The sequence below is a fragment of the Muscardinus avellanarius genome, assembly GCF_963383645.1.
Source record: "Muscardinus avellanarius genome assembly, chromosome: 19".
Taxonomy (NCBI): Eukaryota; Metazoa; Chordata; class Mammalia; order Rodentia; family Gliridae; genus Muscardinus; species Muscardinus avellanarius.
In genome coordinates this window covers 30,167,756-30,183,380 of record NC_137805.1, presented here as the reverse complement: position 1 = coordinate 30,183,380, position 15,625 = coordinate 30,167,756, and the positions used below count along the sequence as shown (strand labels likewise).

At 49.0% G+C, this 15,625-nt stretch overlaps 1 protein-coding gene across 1 annotated transcript in view; it reads right to left on the bottom strand.

Annotated features, from left to right (window-relative positions):
* Positions 1-5,183: 5,183 nt before the first annotated feature.
* DPM1 (dolichyl-phosphate mannosyltransferase subunit 1, catalytic) overlaps positions 5,184-15,625 on the bottom strand; it is a gene marked incomplete at both ends in the record, with an annotated part of 21,180 nt that continues 10,738 nt past the window's right edge. The window contains 6 exons of the mRNA XM_080716672.1: positions 5,184-5,288; positions 6,218-6,332; positions 10,197-10,265; positions 11,826-11,921; positions 14,192-14,217; positions 14,298-14,374. Of these exons, the coding sequence (XP_080572798.1) occupies positions 5,184-5,288; positions 6,218-6,332; positions 10,197-10,265; positions 11,826-11,921; positions 14,192-14,217; positions 14,298-14,374 (488 nt within the window). The remainder of the gene's footprint in view (positions 5,289-6,217; positions 6,333-10,196; positions 10,266-11,825; positions 11,922-14,191; positions 14,218-14,297; positions 14,375-15,625) is intronic.

Sequence of the window (15,625 nt, the reverse complement as noted above, 5' to 3'; positions counted from 1 at the left end):
CTCACACCTATGGAAATAACAAGAGGAGTAAAATCTATAGAAATCAACACACCCCAGAGTGGGTGCTCACTGGAGACGGTGTCAACACTTGCAAAGGCGGTTGGCCGCGGACGTGACGCGCGGCCATTACAAGCCCAAAGTTGGAAGGAAAAGGCATTTGACAATCAACTGTTGAGTTTGACAAGGAAGAACTCAACAAGGGCTTGACGTTCACCAACAAGGCTTTGCAAATCATGACACCCATCTAGCACGCTTATGAAGATTAACACCCCGCAGAAATCTGACATCCTTCGAGAGCAATTGTTTAACTCTCAAAGAGTTGGAAAGATTTTGACTCATCAGCATCGCCCCAAACCTGTTAGTCTCGGCTTTTAAACTTTCCCCTTTACTACCTGGCTTGGAAAGTCATGGAGACACGTTCAAAACTTAAGGCGGGAGAGTTCCAGAGAAAGGGAGCCTGTGACCCAAGACGTGCCAAGGTGATTCGTCAAGACAAACGGGGACCGAGGGTCAACAGCTTTGAAAAAAAGAGAAAACTTTCATATTGCAGAGTGGATTCCTTAAAAGTAGTGAAATCACTGCCCTTGACTCCCTTAATCCCTGCCATGTTGCTGTCAGCTCACCAACAGAGAGGAGGGTGCGTCTTGCTGGGCCCATTTTCCCATGGTCTGTAGAAGGCGCTGTGAAGCACACGTCCTGTTCTAGCTCAGGGGCCCTTCCCCCCTCTGCAGCCTTACCCAGTGCAGAGAATGCGCCCCCTACTGACTCCAACACTCATCGCCTTTAGCCGACTTGGCTGCGGTGCATTTTGGGTGGGGGCTGGTATTTTCTTCATGGCCATAAACCAGAAGCAACAATGCAGATTTATAAAGAAACTGTATCAAGCTATCCAAGAGTTTCCCCGCCCTTCATTTTGAAGGTTCAAGATAGAGGCACAAGAAGCAGCAGGGATAGGAACGGGGTGTGTGGGGATGGACGGCATTGCAAACACAGGAACAGCTTGGTTCTTTTTCCCTCCTAAGCCTTTGTCTGTGAAATGGGGTTAAGGCAAGAACTGTCCAGAGGAACGGGCGAATGCAAGAACACTAAGAAGACTTGGTGTGGGGGTGTGCGTGGCTAAAAAGGATATTAGACTTTAGAGCCTGGTTCTGGACAGAAGAGGAAGAGAAGCAATCGCGCCTTTTCCAGCAGACAGACAGACAGACAGACAGACAGACATCCAGGCTGGGGAGGGGGGGACAGGCAGGCAGCCCGGAGGAAAGAAGAGGCGAATAAGAGGGTGCTCAGAGAACTACTCCCCATTCATTGCATTTACAACATTCCCGCAGCTTTCTGGCTTTTTATTTTCTGCCATCTTACTGCAAAGTTGGGGCACAGCAGGCTGGCCGGGCAGCCAGAGGGAAGGGGCGCCGGAGGAGCGGCGGCACGCGGGGGTCTGCAGCCGCCGCCCCCGCCCCCGGGCGGGCTGGGGGGCTGGCGGGCGGGCGGCGGCGGCCGGGGGCGGGGTGCGCGGGCCGCGGGCGCCCTTACCTTGGCGCGGGCTCGGGCCGGCGGGCTGGCCGGGCGGCGGCGGGCAGGCGGGGCGGCGGCGGCGGGAGCGGCTCCTCCGGCGCCCGCGCGGCGGCGGCGTCGAGCGGCGCAGACAAAGGAGGGCGGAGGAGCGGCGCGGCCGCGGCTCGGCGGCTGCTCGGCCGGGCGCCCCGCGAGCTCTCGGCGCCGCCGCCGCCGCCGGGGGAGGGGCCAAGATGGCGGCGGGGCGGCGCTCGGCGGCGGGCGCGGGCGCGGGCCGGCGGCGGCCTCGGGCGGGCGGGGGCCGCGGCCGCGTCTCCCTCGCAGACAATACGGGCGCCGCGGAGCGAGTCCCGAGCCTGCCCAGGCCAAGATGGCGGCCGAGAAAGGGCGGAAGTGACGTCAGCCGCATTAGCATACGCGGCCGCATTGTCCAGGGCCCCGCCTGGCCGCGGCCCGCGCCCGCTCTCGCGAGACCAGCCGCCCGCCGCCCGCCGCCCGGCCGCGGCCCCGCAGCCCGCCGCCGCCATCCCCGCGCCGCCGCCAGAGGTGCGAGGCCCCGGCCCGCCCGGACGAGCGCCCCGCCGCCTGGACGCGCGGGCCGGGCGCGCAACTGGAAGGTCCACCTCGCAGTGGACCGCGGCGGACCCACGACGGGCTACCGTGCTGAAAAGTAAATGCAATCAGAGAGGAACACAAGCCCGCATTCTGTGCACTATGCGTCTGGAAACACGACTTCCACTGTTTAAGTTACAAGTTAAAATAGTTTAGACTCTGGCTTAAAGCAGTATGAACTGTGGTTACATACAACTCATGTCTCAGACTAGTTAACAGGTTTAACAAACTGTCACCCAACACAGTATTCCGTTAACTTCCACTGTTAAAGGGGGCGGGCGAAGATGTGAGTCAAGCACTAAAGACGCCCCTGACCACACACTGCCTAAGACAGGCAGGAGCCAAGCTGGTTCGTCTCTACTTTTTCTTAGAGATGCTTAGATTTCGTACAGTGACAACAGAAACACAGGAAGGACGTCTGGGGTTCACCCTCGGCCTCATTCATGAAGCAAAAGGGGACGCTGCATTTGTTTTAAAGGGTTTCAGTGTTTAAGTCACTAGATTCAGTACAAAAGTGCATCTAGATGACTTCCAAATGGTAAGAATGTTCACTATTCCAATACTCTTGAGTAAACCCCACTAGTTATGGTGTAATGACTGTGGGAACAACTAAGTGCTTAAACAGACAAAATGTATCTAATTGAAAAGTTTATAAAGAGACAAAATGTACCTCCTCTAGAGAGCCCCGGGAAGGCGCTTTCCCTCCACAGGTTCTCAGAGGTGGTCACTTAGTTTCTGCTCCAAGTATGACACTCAACACTTAACCCCAGTTTGGCGCACACCTGTCATCCCAGCATCTGGGAGGCCAGACAGGAGGATCGTGGTTTGCGGCCAGCCTCAGCTTAGGCCCTTTGCAACTCAGTGAGACCCTGCTTCAAAATAAAGAATAAAAAATAGGACTGGGGGTGTATAACTCAGGTAGAATGCCCTGGGCTCCACCCCCAGTAGGGCAAAACAGAAACAAACAAAACAGATTCTTAATCCTCTCAAAAACCACAAGCATCACAATTCTATTACCGTAGCTTAAAAGCAATTTCCATTAAGCACTAATGAATTTCTAGTTGTTATTTATATATATCTTTTGTGTGTGTGGTACTTGGGATAGAATCCAGGGGCCTTCTGCCTCCAGACTATACTGCCAGACATATTTTATGTCTTATTTGGAAACGGGGTTTTGCTAATCCCGTCTCAGCATCCTGACTACTGGGATTACAAGCGTACACCAGCACACCTGGCTTTCTAGTGGTTAATGATGAGAAGCTCCTTCTCAGGGTAAGCTGGTCTCTGGTGGGGTAGTCAAACGTCTCTGGGCAACAGGAAAAGAGAACAGTAGTAACCCTTATGGAAGTGAACATTATGGGTCTCACTGTGAGTGGCGGAGATTTCAATGTTCAAACGGACAGCAAAGGTTTCGGTTTCAGTCTAGTATTCATTTTGCACAGGATCAGAGAGAAGTGCAAATGAAAAACCAGACTTAATTTCTTCAGCAGCCAAATGAAGCCAGGGAGAATGTATGTAGTACGTAGGAATATTATCGTTAATAATACTGTTAATTAAACATGGTAAGCAAATAACTTGGAAACACCTTCTCTTCTTTATACTTGCGAAGGACAGTAAACTAAAAGCTTATTTGCTGGTATGTTCTTCCTCAAGTTTTAAGACTGCAGGATGGTCAGACATTGGTGGCCTATGCCTATAATCCCAATACTTGGGAGGGCTAATACAGGAGTATCTCAAGGCTAGCCTCAGCACTTAGTGCGACCCAGGGTTAAAGTAAAAAATACAGGAAAGGGCTGGGAGGAGAATGTCCCCAGGCTCAATCTCCAGTGAGCGAGTGAGAGAAACAGACAGACAAAAGCTACACTACAGTTAGAAATTAACTGAAATAGCCATGTTAGAAAAGGTAGATAGCAGCGCTAGAGGGAAAAGATTTTTTAGTAAAGAGCTTTGTTGAAGGTCTTCAGTGTTTGTGAACAAGCACTGTGAGATAAATCAAGGCAAATATTTTTCCTTACTGATAGAACTTATTGGTCAAAAGAAAAAAAGCAATGAAAAGCTATGCAGTCAACTGCTACCCAGCAGTTGTCAAAGTCATAATCTGCTTTGAAGAGACCTGTTTTGAAGATAAAATGTTTTTTCAATCAAAGTCTAAAAGTCTACTCTAATGTATTGGTTTAAGCTGGGTATAGTGAAGCAGGCCTGCAATCCTAGTACCTGGGAGCCTGAGATAGGAAGATCGAGGTTCAAAGCCAAGCTTAGCAACTTAGTGAGGCTGTCAGCAACTTGAGGAGGCCATTAAAAAAAAAAAAAAAGAAAAAAAGTCTGGGGGTATAACCTGGAGGTAGAATGGCCCCTGAGTTTAAGCCCTAGCAACACAGGTGTGTGTGTGTGTGTGTGTGTGTGTGTGTGTGTGTGTGTGTGTGTGTGTGTTTTAAATGTACTGGTTTATCTTGCTTAGGAATTTGAAGCCAGGCATGGTGATGTACACTTAGTTATCCCAATAGTTGGGATGATAAGACATGAGGATCAAGGTTCAAAAACCACCTCAGCAATTTAGAGAGGTCCCTCTGTAACTTAGTGAGACCCTGTTTCAAGATAAAAAGTAAAAATAGGGCTTGAGGTTGGAGTCTGTAGGTCTGAGAATGGTGCCCCTGGGGCCACGCAAGATTTTGTAAAGATAATCAGCCTTCCTCTTTCTGACATCCACTAGGTATAAAGGGCTATGAGCCTGGTTTTTATAAAGAATATTCCAACTCTGCATTCACATCCACTAACGAAAGCAGCAACGTTTTGAGCAAAACCCATATGCATTTATTCACAGGCCTTAGTACAGCAAAATGGAAATAAACATGTAAACACCGCTCAATAAACCAGTAACTTTAAAAGTATTTAATTTGAAATATAAAGTGGAGTTTCTCCAGAAAAAAAGATTTGCATGAAATTTACCTTACCTTATTACGGTTCACGATCTAAGAGTACATTTTATAGAAATAAAAAGACCAGTGACCAGGCTTTACGTTTACGCCGCAGTGAAGGTGGGTATGAGGGAGCGACTTTCTTTACGTGGTAGCAAAGAGAGTCAGAAGTCCTTTCAGGAAGGAGACTACTTCATTTCCTCCCAGCTTGGATTCACCATAGACACGATCCACAAAAGATATTGGGACCTGGTTAAAGAATACACATTACAGTCAGTCTTCAAAAGAACTAGAAAGAAAGCGTGGCTGCTACCAGAGCAGGGAGCCTCGGTCCTGCAAGAGCCCTTCAGGGGCTCGGGACGGGTCCTTAGAGCAGCGCTGTCTCCAAACCCACACGTCAGGGCACGTGGCCCAAGGCGACACCAACCTTGAATGTCATGCTGTTTACTCAAGTGCCAGGCTGTATTCAAGGAAAACGCTACACTTTAAAAGCGTAGCAGTCTCCACTTAGTCGAGTTTAGCCATCACTGATTCAGTGGCATTTTCTTGCCGTAAGAGCTTCAGTGTTAAGTGACGAGCCCTCCCTAAGGGCTTGCCAGACAGCGCGAAATATTACAAACCCGGCTCTATAATGCCTGGCCTTGCCCGCTGCTCACAGGGAAGGGGCACAAGGGACCCATCATTCATTTCAAAGCAGATGGCTTTGAAATTAGAGGAAAAAACAGCTGAGAAGTCTCAGACCACAGTGCTGACTGGTCAGAAGAAAGGCCAGGGTGGAGGAGGTGCCAGCGCCTTTTCTGTTTTGTTTTGGAGGCACTAGGGGTTGAACCCGGGGATCTTTACCACTGGGCTACATCCCCAGCCACTTTCATTTTTATTTTGAAAGTGTCTTGGTAAGTTGTACTGACTTTGAACGTGCTATGCTCCTGTCTGTGCCTCCCAAGTACATAGGTGCATACAACCAACTTAGTAACTTCTACTTATTTAGAAGAAAAAAATGCCTCAGGACAATGGCACTTTACACCTCAGCTGGCTAAGTGTACTCATTTGAAAGGATGTGGATTCTCGTTCTTAGCGCCTGGACAGTCTAAACTGGAAGCCACGGCGCTGACTTGGCTGTGCGGGCTAGACTGCTCAGTACAGGGACCGCGCCGGCGCCTCTTCTCAAAGCCGCGCACCTCACCAATGGTACAGTTCAACTGTCGCGCACGGACGATCATCTCCATCTGGAAGACGTAGCCTTTAGAAACACATTTTTCTATTAATTTCTGCAGAACTTCCTTTCGGTATAATCTATGAAAAATCAGAATAAATACGTAAGCGAACATCTTGACAAATCTATGCATCCACATGTGTTTTGACCTTCCAAAGAATTCCCACGCGCTTCTCGTGCCTCAGCTCCCACTGGAATCTGCTGTGCACAGCGACACGTTTGTCTCGATGAGGAAGCCATGAAGTACATGCTGAGGAGTTTAAAAATAAACTCTTGGTATCTTTTAGAGAATTATCTTCCTATCACAATACTGGGAATTATTAAAATATAGCAAAATGAATCATTTGAGGCCGAAACAATAATAAAACTAGTATATTTAGTCTTGAAATTTTTTTCAAAATTTTGTGTTTAAAAGTTGAAAGGGGAAAAACTGTTCCAAATATTGGAACAATGGACCCGACAGATGCTGAAGCAGTGCAGACTAGAAGACAGGCCCCGGTGAGGAGCAGGCGCCTCCGTACCGTGCACTTCCCGAGACGAATCGCTCTACCAGCATGAAGTAAGCGCCTAGGACGGGCTGCTGCGGAGCCAGGCCAGGAGAGGAGCAGGCGCTCATCACACAGGCGGGGCGCCACACACTCCCGGCCACTGCAGGTCAGCCCGCGGCCCGCAGGTTTAGGAAGTGAGACAGAGGAGCCGGGAAGTCCTGCGGGGACCCGCCCACTGTCTTCCTTAGCTCTCAATGGCAGGGATCACGGTTTTCACAGAGGTGTTTTTGTTGTTTTATTTATTAAAATAGGTAGGGTGGAAGCAATTCTATTTTTACTTTTTTTTTGCGGGTCTGGGGCTGGAACCCAGGGGCACTCTACCTCTGAGCAATACCCCAGCCCTATTTTTTATTCTTTATTTTGAAACAGGATCTCACTAAGCTGCGGAGGGCCTCATTCAATAGCAGAGGCTGGCCACAAACCGCGATCCTCCTGACTCAGCCTCCCAAATGCTGGGATGACAAGCGTGTGCCACGATGCCCGGCTGTTGTTTACTTATTTGAGAAAGCTAGACGAGACAGCCTGGCATAGCTTTGTCGTCTTCCAAACCCAGATGCCCAGGGTGCCCCGTCACAGCGGCTCCCCGGGCTCCTCCCGGCTCCCTGCCCTGGCTCCCCAGTAGGTGCGAAGCAACAGGTGGCCGAGCCCGAGCAGAGCCCAGAGGACGGAGGACGTATGATGTGCACACTTCTCTCCACAAAGAGTTCAAGAGAGTTGGGATAGCGGAGAGTTATAATGGCAGTAATGTCTACCCAATAGCAAATATTTACTGAGCAACATACTGGATCTTCTCATGTTTTTCTGTTTTGGGTTTAAGCAATGAACTAAAAACTAAAAACGTAAAATGTCAGAGTCAGGGCTAGACTGCGGGGCGGGAAGGGCGACGACAGAGTGGGCGTGTTTTCACATTCCCTTTAAGAGCAGGACCGTGCCGCTTTCTTTCCCTAAGAATCGCTTTTGTTCTCACCGCCACCTCCTCCTCCCTACACCAGCTTTAAACTACTGCTGGTAAGTTGGAATCCTCTATGCAGGCATGGCACCTTGTAAGCAGGGCTAGGGCCCAGCTGGTCTCCGCTGCTAAATGTTTTTATGCCAGACTGCAGCCTTGTCAAGGCTCCCCTTCTTTGTGAAAAGCACCCACCTGCCTCCTATTCTAGGGCTCTCAGGCCAATGCACCTCGTCCAGTGGAGGTTGGACTTCAATGCATGTGCTTAACATAGCACCATTCTTAGAGAAGACAGCGAGGTTTCACTTGTGAGAGTGTGTGGTACTGGGATCGAATCCAGGGCATTCTACCCCAGCCCTATCTTTTATTCTTTATTTTGAAACAGGGTCTCACTAAATTGTTGAGGGTCTCACTAAGTAGCTGAGGCTGGCCATGAACCTGTGGTCCTCTTGTCTCAGCCTCCCAAGTACTGGGATTACAAGCGTGTGCCACCACGCCTGGCGAGTGAGGTTTAACTATTTTAAACATTGGGAACGTGTTGCTGTCTGGCTCTGGTGCGTGTGGACCGCGCCCCTCCCAGGCCTTCCTCCAGCTCACCCCGCCTCTCTAAGGCGCGAGGCAGCCTCAGCTTACTGCTCTCCTTCCTGCACGGAGCTGCCCTGGCCTCATCTGAAGCCATCGCGCCATGGCCGTGCGGTCCAGGCCTTTCCTCTCTGCGGAGCCGTGAGCACCAGCGCCGTCTGCATCCCGCGGCTCGGCGACCAGCACCGCAGCCTCAGCACGCAGACTCCCTCCTAGGGCCGGGAGGGAGAGGACATATGTGTAGAGCCCCTTTCTCTTTCACACACTGAATTCTACTTTCTAATCAGCTCACCTTTTCAGCTTGAGAAGTTTATTTGGCCTTAAGCAGCCAGCAACTAATTTGTTTTAATTTGTTTAAACAACCTAGATTTTCCTGCTTTTAGCGGAAGACATGATAACATTAACAAAAAATAGCACACCATAAGTAACATGACTAAGGTTAGCACATTGGGACCTTAAAGAAGGTAAGGAGCATTTTCTAGCTTTCTAAATTTGTGTTGGTTGCCGGGCGTGGTGGCGCACGCTTGGAATCCCCGCGCTTGGGAGGCCGAGACAGGAGGATCGCGCAGGTTCGAAGCCAGCCTCAGCTACTGAGCGAGGCTCTCAGCAACCTAGTGAGACCCTGTTTCCAAATAAAGTATAAAATAGGTCTGGGAGTGTAGCCTGGAGGTAGAAAAGCCCCTGGGTTCTACCTCTAGTACCACCACCACCAAAAAAAAAAAAAAAAAAAAAAAAAAAAAAGGTGGTGGTTGGGGAACAAAAACAAACCCAGACAGTCTTAGCCACTTGGCCTGACCAGCAAATCCACAGCTAAATGCACACATGCATACCTTTAGGAACAAACAAACACACATAAAAATCCAGGACCAAAGCTCCGGCCTAACTAAACAATTAAACACACACACACACACACACACACACACACACACACACACACACACACACTGAGTGAGTGAGGCGGCGCCGCTCAAGGTGCAGGGCGGGCCCTGTGTCTGGGTCCCAGCATAGTCTCTTCAACTCAGTATGTGGAGAACAAGGTAACCTAATAAGCTTCATATAAATATTAGAAACACACACACACACACACACACACACACACACACACACACACACACACAGCGGGGTGGGGCGGTCCCAGCATGGTCTCTTCAACTCAATATGTGGAGAACAAGGTAACCTAATAGGCTTCATATAAATATTAGAGATTTAACATTTTCAGCAGACAATGCTATAAGGATTCACATAAACTGCACGAAAGAGCTCGGAGGTTCGCTGTGGGGCGCGCTCTGAGCACCGTGGGCAGGGCTCCAAGTGAGCGGCCAGCCACACACCGAGGGGGACAGCACACTGAGCTGAACTGGGCACTCACTTTGGTTGTGTGCATGAGTGCGTGTGCGCGTGCATGACTGGGGTTTGAACCCAGGGGCACTAACACTGAGCTAGAGCCCAGCCCTTTGTCACCTGAGGCAGGGTTTCACTATTGTCCGTTTTCTCGGCTTCACTAGCAGCTTCTAAGGCCTCCCGGCCTAGTTAGCATTCCAGAAACCAAGCCGGTGAAACACAGAGCATGTCTTTTTCTTTTTCTGTGGTGCTGGGGATGGAACCCAGGGGCATTCTACCTCTGAGCTACACCCCCAGCCTTATTTTTTATTCTTTATTTTGAAACAGTGTCTCACTGAGTCTTCAAAGGGCCTCACTAAGTAGCTGAGGCTGTCCGCAAACCGTGGCCCTCCTGTCTGGCCCCCCAAATGCTGGGATGACGAGCGTGCGCCGCCACGCCTGGCCGTAAAGCATTTCTCAAAGACAGACATCGTAATGCAAGTAACTTAGGCAACTACTTCTAAGCAGCAGAACTATTTTCACTCTACCTGAAACTTCCTGTTAAGTCAGATGCTCCAGGTCTCAGCAAAATCTGAGTTATAAAATTGGCTCCACGGCTGTTAAATAAAACAGATTTTCTTTATTAAGTCCAATTTATGAAGAGAACAAACACATCCAAGAGCAGAGTGTGAAATATGCTAACTTCACAAATGCAACAATAATTTCACAAAACGTCAATAATCCAGAACAAAAAGAAATTTTTCGTCAGTGAAAGAGCCGATACTCGTTTTTCCAGAAAAGGACAGAGATTCTTATTCTCTGAAAGTGAACTTTTGAGGCAACCTATAAGGAATCCGTCCTTTCAAACTTTAGCTGGTATTACTAAGTCATTACTTAGACCAGGGGTTTCTGCTAGAGATCAGGGACTTGGGAGCTGGGTCCCGCTTGGATCCGATCCGCAGATTCAACTCCCACGCAGGCAGTGGCTCAGTCCGCATAGATATTTTGCTTCAAGAAGGCACGCAAGAGGAGCTCTTGATTTTGGCCATCTCTAGATACTAGCTCAGCCCCGAGTCTTAGCCTGCTTGGCCGCTGTAACACAATGCTTTACACTGGGGGGCTTAAACAATGGAGTTTTATTTTCTGGGTTTTTTTGGGTGGTGGTACTGGGTATTGAACTCAAAGGAGCTCTACCTTCTACCTCCAAGCGACACCCTCAGCCCTTCTTATTTGTTTTGAAACAAAACCAACCTTAGCTAGGTTGCTGAGGTCTCACTCCTTGCTGTGGCTGTCCTTGGACTTGCGATCCTACCTCAGCCTCCTGGGATCTGGGATTCTTCTCAGTTTTGGATGCAGGCTGACCGGACACCCGCCCTCTGGTCTCTGCGTATGAGGGTGCTCATCCCACCCTGGGGCTCGCCCTGACGACACCTGCCAGCCTAACCACCCCAGCTCCGCCTCCCAATATGAACACAGGGCACCGGGGCCCAGGTCTCGGCAAGGGGGGATGGTACAGCAAAAGCACGGGGCGTGCCAAGCGCAGGGGGCCGTCTCAAACACAACCAGCCACAGGCTGCCAGTGACGACAGGCTCCTATCAACATTTCAAAAAGACGCCACCCTGCGGACACCTGGGAAAGAAGCCGCCAGGTGGTGCCCGTGGGCACCTGGGTCTACTGCACAGCTGCCTCTAGCTGAGGGAAGATGTGCCAGGAGGGCCAGGGGAGGGGCCGCCAGCCAAGCGGAAGGGCAGCAGAACTGCGATCTAAGCCACTGGCTTCTGGGACGAGCTGTTAGACAGCAACAGGAAACGGAAACTGAAGTTGTGCTTGATCTTCAATGCAGGAGTCAAGCTTAGCAATGGTCCAACCGGCAGGCGACGCAGCTGAGCCATGGAGAACCCTAACCCAGGCCGGCCTCGCGCCCTCGTGCTTCGCACTGCCTGAGCTGACATCAAAGTACCTTATTTACTAGAAGAGACAAAAGGTCTGAGCGGATTTTTCCTTAATGAAAAACGGCCAAAATAAAACACTCTAAGCAAAGGAAAAGCTCTCTGACAATACTTACTTACGGCAGTTACATTCTGACCCACAAGTCACAAGGCAGTATGTAGCTTAACTGAGATACTGTATTTCTAGCAGTTATCCTCGTAAGAGAAATTATAGCACATGTATATACCTGATTAGTTTTCTTTTCAAATCCCAGCCATATACGCCACCATTTCCTTTGTAGCGAGTTCCAGACACAATATCAAAATTACCCTCCTTTTGTTTCCTATAGGAAAAAATATAAATTAACCATTAACAAGGAAAAGCGCATTAAGCTTTCAACAGGTATTTTAATAAGCTATACAAATAAACTTAAAAAAGCAGAGAAAAAATACAATGTCAAGGAAATAGACTCAATGGTTTTTGAGTATGAGAATTTCAAAGTTAATGGCTTTTTGTTCTCTTTCAAATGAAAACTGGAAAACTACAAAATAATAGTATTGACCAACTGCACCACGTGAAACCTCCCTAACAAGCACTACAGCCTGGCGTCTTCTTGATCTTTCTCTTCGTCTATAGAAAACTGGATCAAAGGCACTCACCCGTCCAAAGATTTTTGGATATATATACATTTTTTTTGGGGGGGGGTCTGGGGATGGACCCCAGGGACATTCGACCTCTGAGCTACACCCCCTGCCCTATTTTTTATTCTTTATTTTGAAACAGGGTCTCACTGAGTTGCGGAGGGCCTCACTAAGTTGCTGAGGCTGGCTGCGAACTGCGATCTTCCAGTCTCAGCCTCCTGGATGCTGGGATTAAAGCGTGTGCCCCCACGCCCGGCGTTTTGGTCATGTTTACGGAGCTGGAATTTAAGAGGTCCCCCTCTGACTTGCTCTGCCAGCTACCAGTACACACCAGACTCATGGGCATCCTCACAGGCCAACAGAAGTCCTCCTCAGTCTTTAATAGCTGCAAAAGTAGCCCTGACACTCACCCAGAACAGCTGCTTCTGGTTCTTTTCATGGTTCCCCTCCCATAAAAAAACAATGAACAAGGCCACAGCAAATATTCTTACAACGTATTATCAAGGTGCTCAGAACACCCAAGACAGAATACATAGAACTGCCCAAAGCTTATGAGTATTTTTAATTCAGACACTGCTAGAAATGATTTCTAAAACAGAGCAACTCATGCTTCCTTCAGAAATATCTAAGTATGTCTAAATGAACCATCCCAGCGATGTTACTCTTCTCTCTTAAAATCTGGACAAGCGAAAGGCAACAGAACCATGGCCTGCATCTGCCCGCCCGCCCCGGGGCACGGCCTCCTGCGATGGCCGCTTGTGTGTTCCCACCCACTCTCCACCCCACCGGTCCACTTCCTTACCGGTCCACTTCCTTACCGGGTCCAAGCAGCGCAGGCCTGAGGCAACTTTATTCTGAGATTTTGAATTTATGGGGCAAGAGCAATGGGAGGGGCCCTGGGCCTGGAGGCACAGGGACTCTGCACTGCTTAATGGGAACCCCCCGCAGTACTCTAAGTAGGGGCTGATGGGATGGATTACTCTTGTGTATTTAGCTTTTCAGAATCGTTTCTAAATTGCTTATTCATAGGCTTTGCTGTCTTTTGTGGGTTTTTTTATATTTTTAATTTTTTATTCGTGCATTATATTCACACATCCTATTGGGGTAAACCACTTGTGTGTACATACATGTACACATCACCAATTTAGCCGCTACCCAATTCCCACCTGATTCCCTCCCCGTCCCTCCTTCCCTTGCTCGGCTTAGTGGTTGACTTTGATATGTTTAAGTGCATTGTGTATTTTAGAGTCCCCCCCCCAATCTCCTCATTTAGGTTGTCTTGTTTGCACCTCTCTAGGAGTCTTTTGTGTTTCCTAAGAATAAAATTTTATCGTCTGCAAATAAATACAATTTGGTATCCTTCCATGACATTTAATTTTTTGCCTTCCTTTTAGCACGTACAGACAATACGTCCTTGGTGACTGTCACTCCGGTGACTCCTAGGGTCACCAGAGCGAGCCCTGCGTGCTCCTGGAGACTACAACAGGTCAAGTAACCAGGCTCAGCGCCAGTTAACAGGAGAGCCACCTTGCCTCCTTGTGTGTGGGCTGAAAGAATTTAGACAACAAAGGAATTACCTGTTGGTTCCTCTCTGAGGGCTCCTAAAATACATCATTCAGTCGCATATGTACATCTACGAGTCTCAAACACGTATGTGTGTATATATATACATATATACACTTGGTGGGGCACTGGGGATGAAACCCAGAGGCCTTCTACCTAGGAGATACACCCCAGCCCTATTTTGTTTTTTGTATTGAAACAGATTCTCACTAGGTTGCTGAGGCTGGCCTTACACCTGCATCCTCCTATCTCAGCCTCCCAAGCAGTAGGATTCCAGGCATATGCCACCACACCCAGCTTCACCATGTCCATTTTCACTTCATGAAGAATGAAAAGTGCAAAGTCAAAAGACAATATAATATAAATGATTTCAATCATAATTCTTTCAAATATTAGAGACAGTACTTACCTAATGAACTCAGGAATAAATTTTGGCTGAAATTTGGAAAAGATAAACAGTAAGTCACTCAAACAGGCTAAACGGCCATGAAAGCTAACCGAGAAGCGCCACTCACGTGGTGAGAGAGGTCCGCATCCATGATGATAATGTAGTTCCCTGTGGCGTGTTTGATTCCGTGGATGTACGCGGTTCCTGAAAGTACAAGTTATTTGTATACTGAAGAAAATCGCCAGAAACGCTCAGGAATGCATTTGGAAAAGTCCTCTAGAAGTGATATTAAATGGGTAACTCTCCACATCACGTGCACCGCTCATGTGGATTATGAGTATTTTCAGGAAGGTGCCAGCCACTCACTCCCCCTTCCGATGACAACTTGGCAGAAAGACCGTATTTTCATTTATTTATTTTAGGGTACTGGGGATGGAACCCAGAGGCATTCTAACTCCGGGCTACACCCCTAGCCCTATTTTTTTTTAAACAATTTATTTGAAATCAGGGTCCCACTAAGTTGCTGAGAGCCTAAGTAGCTGAGGCTGGTTTCGAACCTGTGCGACCCCCCTGTCTCAGCCTCCCAAGTGCTGGGGTGACAAGCGTGCGCCACCATGCCCGGCAGAAAGACCCTACTTTAAGCTCAGCTCAGCAGAGCGATGCTGCCAGCCTCAGGCTACACTGATGAGATCAGATTCGCCCAGGAAGCTGAAGAGCCAGACCTCCGCTCAGAGCTCCCGCTTCGCCATCAGCTCTCTACTTGCTGTCTCCATTCAGTTATTTCACTAATAAATAGAACATCCACAAATCACCCCCAAATGCCTACCCCAGTAACAGGCCACCGTGCAGGAAACGGCAGCGGCCTCTTCCGTCCCATTCCGCCACGCGGCCCACTGACTGGCTTCTCCCTCAGCCTGGCACAGCAGACCCCTGCTCCGGCACCAGGCTCAGCTCGCAGTTTCTTACACACCGCTATGCCCATAGCCTCCCAGGTGAGCCAGCGGGCTAGGCAAGGTGGCCAGGAGCAGGACTAAACCACCATAACTAAGAATAGCTTCCAATGTTCCATAACAATGTGGGATAACTATAGCTAAAAATAATTAAATATTACTATCCATAATTTTTTTGTGTGTGGCACTGGGGATTGAACCCAGGGGCATTCTACCTCTGAGACATGCCGCCAGCCCTATTTTATTTTTATTTCCTAGATGGATGAGTCTCCCTAATTTCTGAGACTGTCCTTGAACTTGCAGTCCTTCTGTCGCAGCCCTCTGGGATCACACTATCCGTAGTTTTTGGGTGCTATCAGTGATTAGTCAGTGTATTTGGTGGCTTGCATGGCAGTTTCCAGATTATTTCAATCCCAAAGGACCTCTGGGCTCCTACATTCGGACCACTTGATGACGCAGGGAGCGGACTGTCCTCAAGGATAGCACATTTCAATTTTTTCAGAAC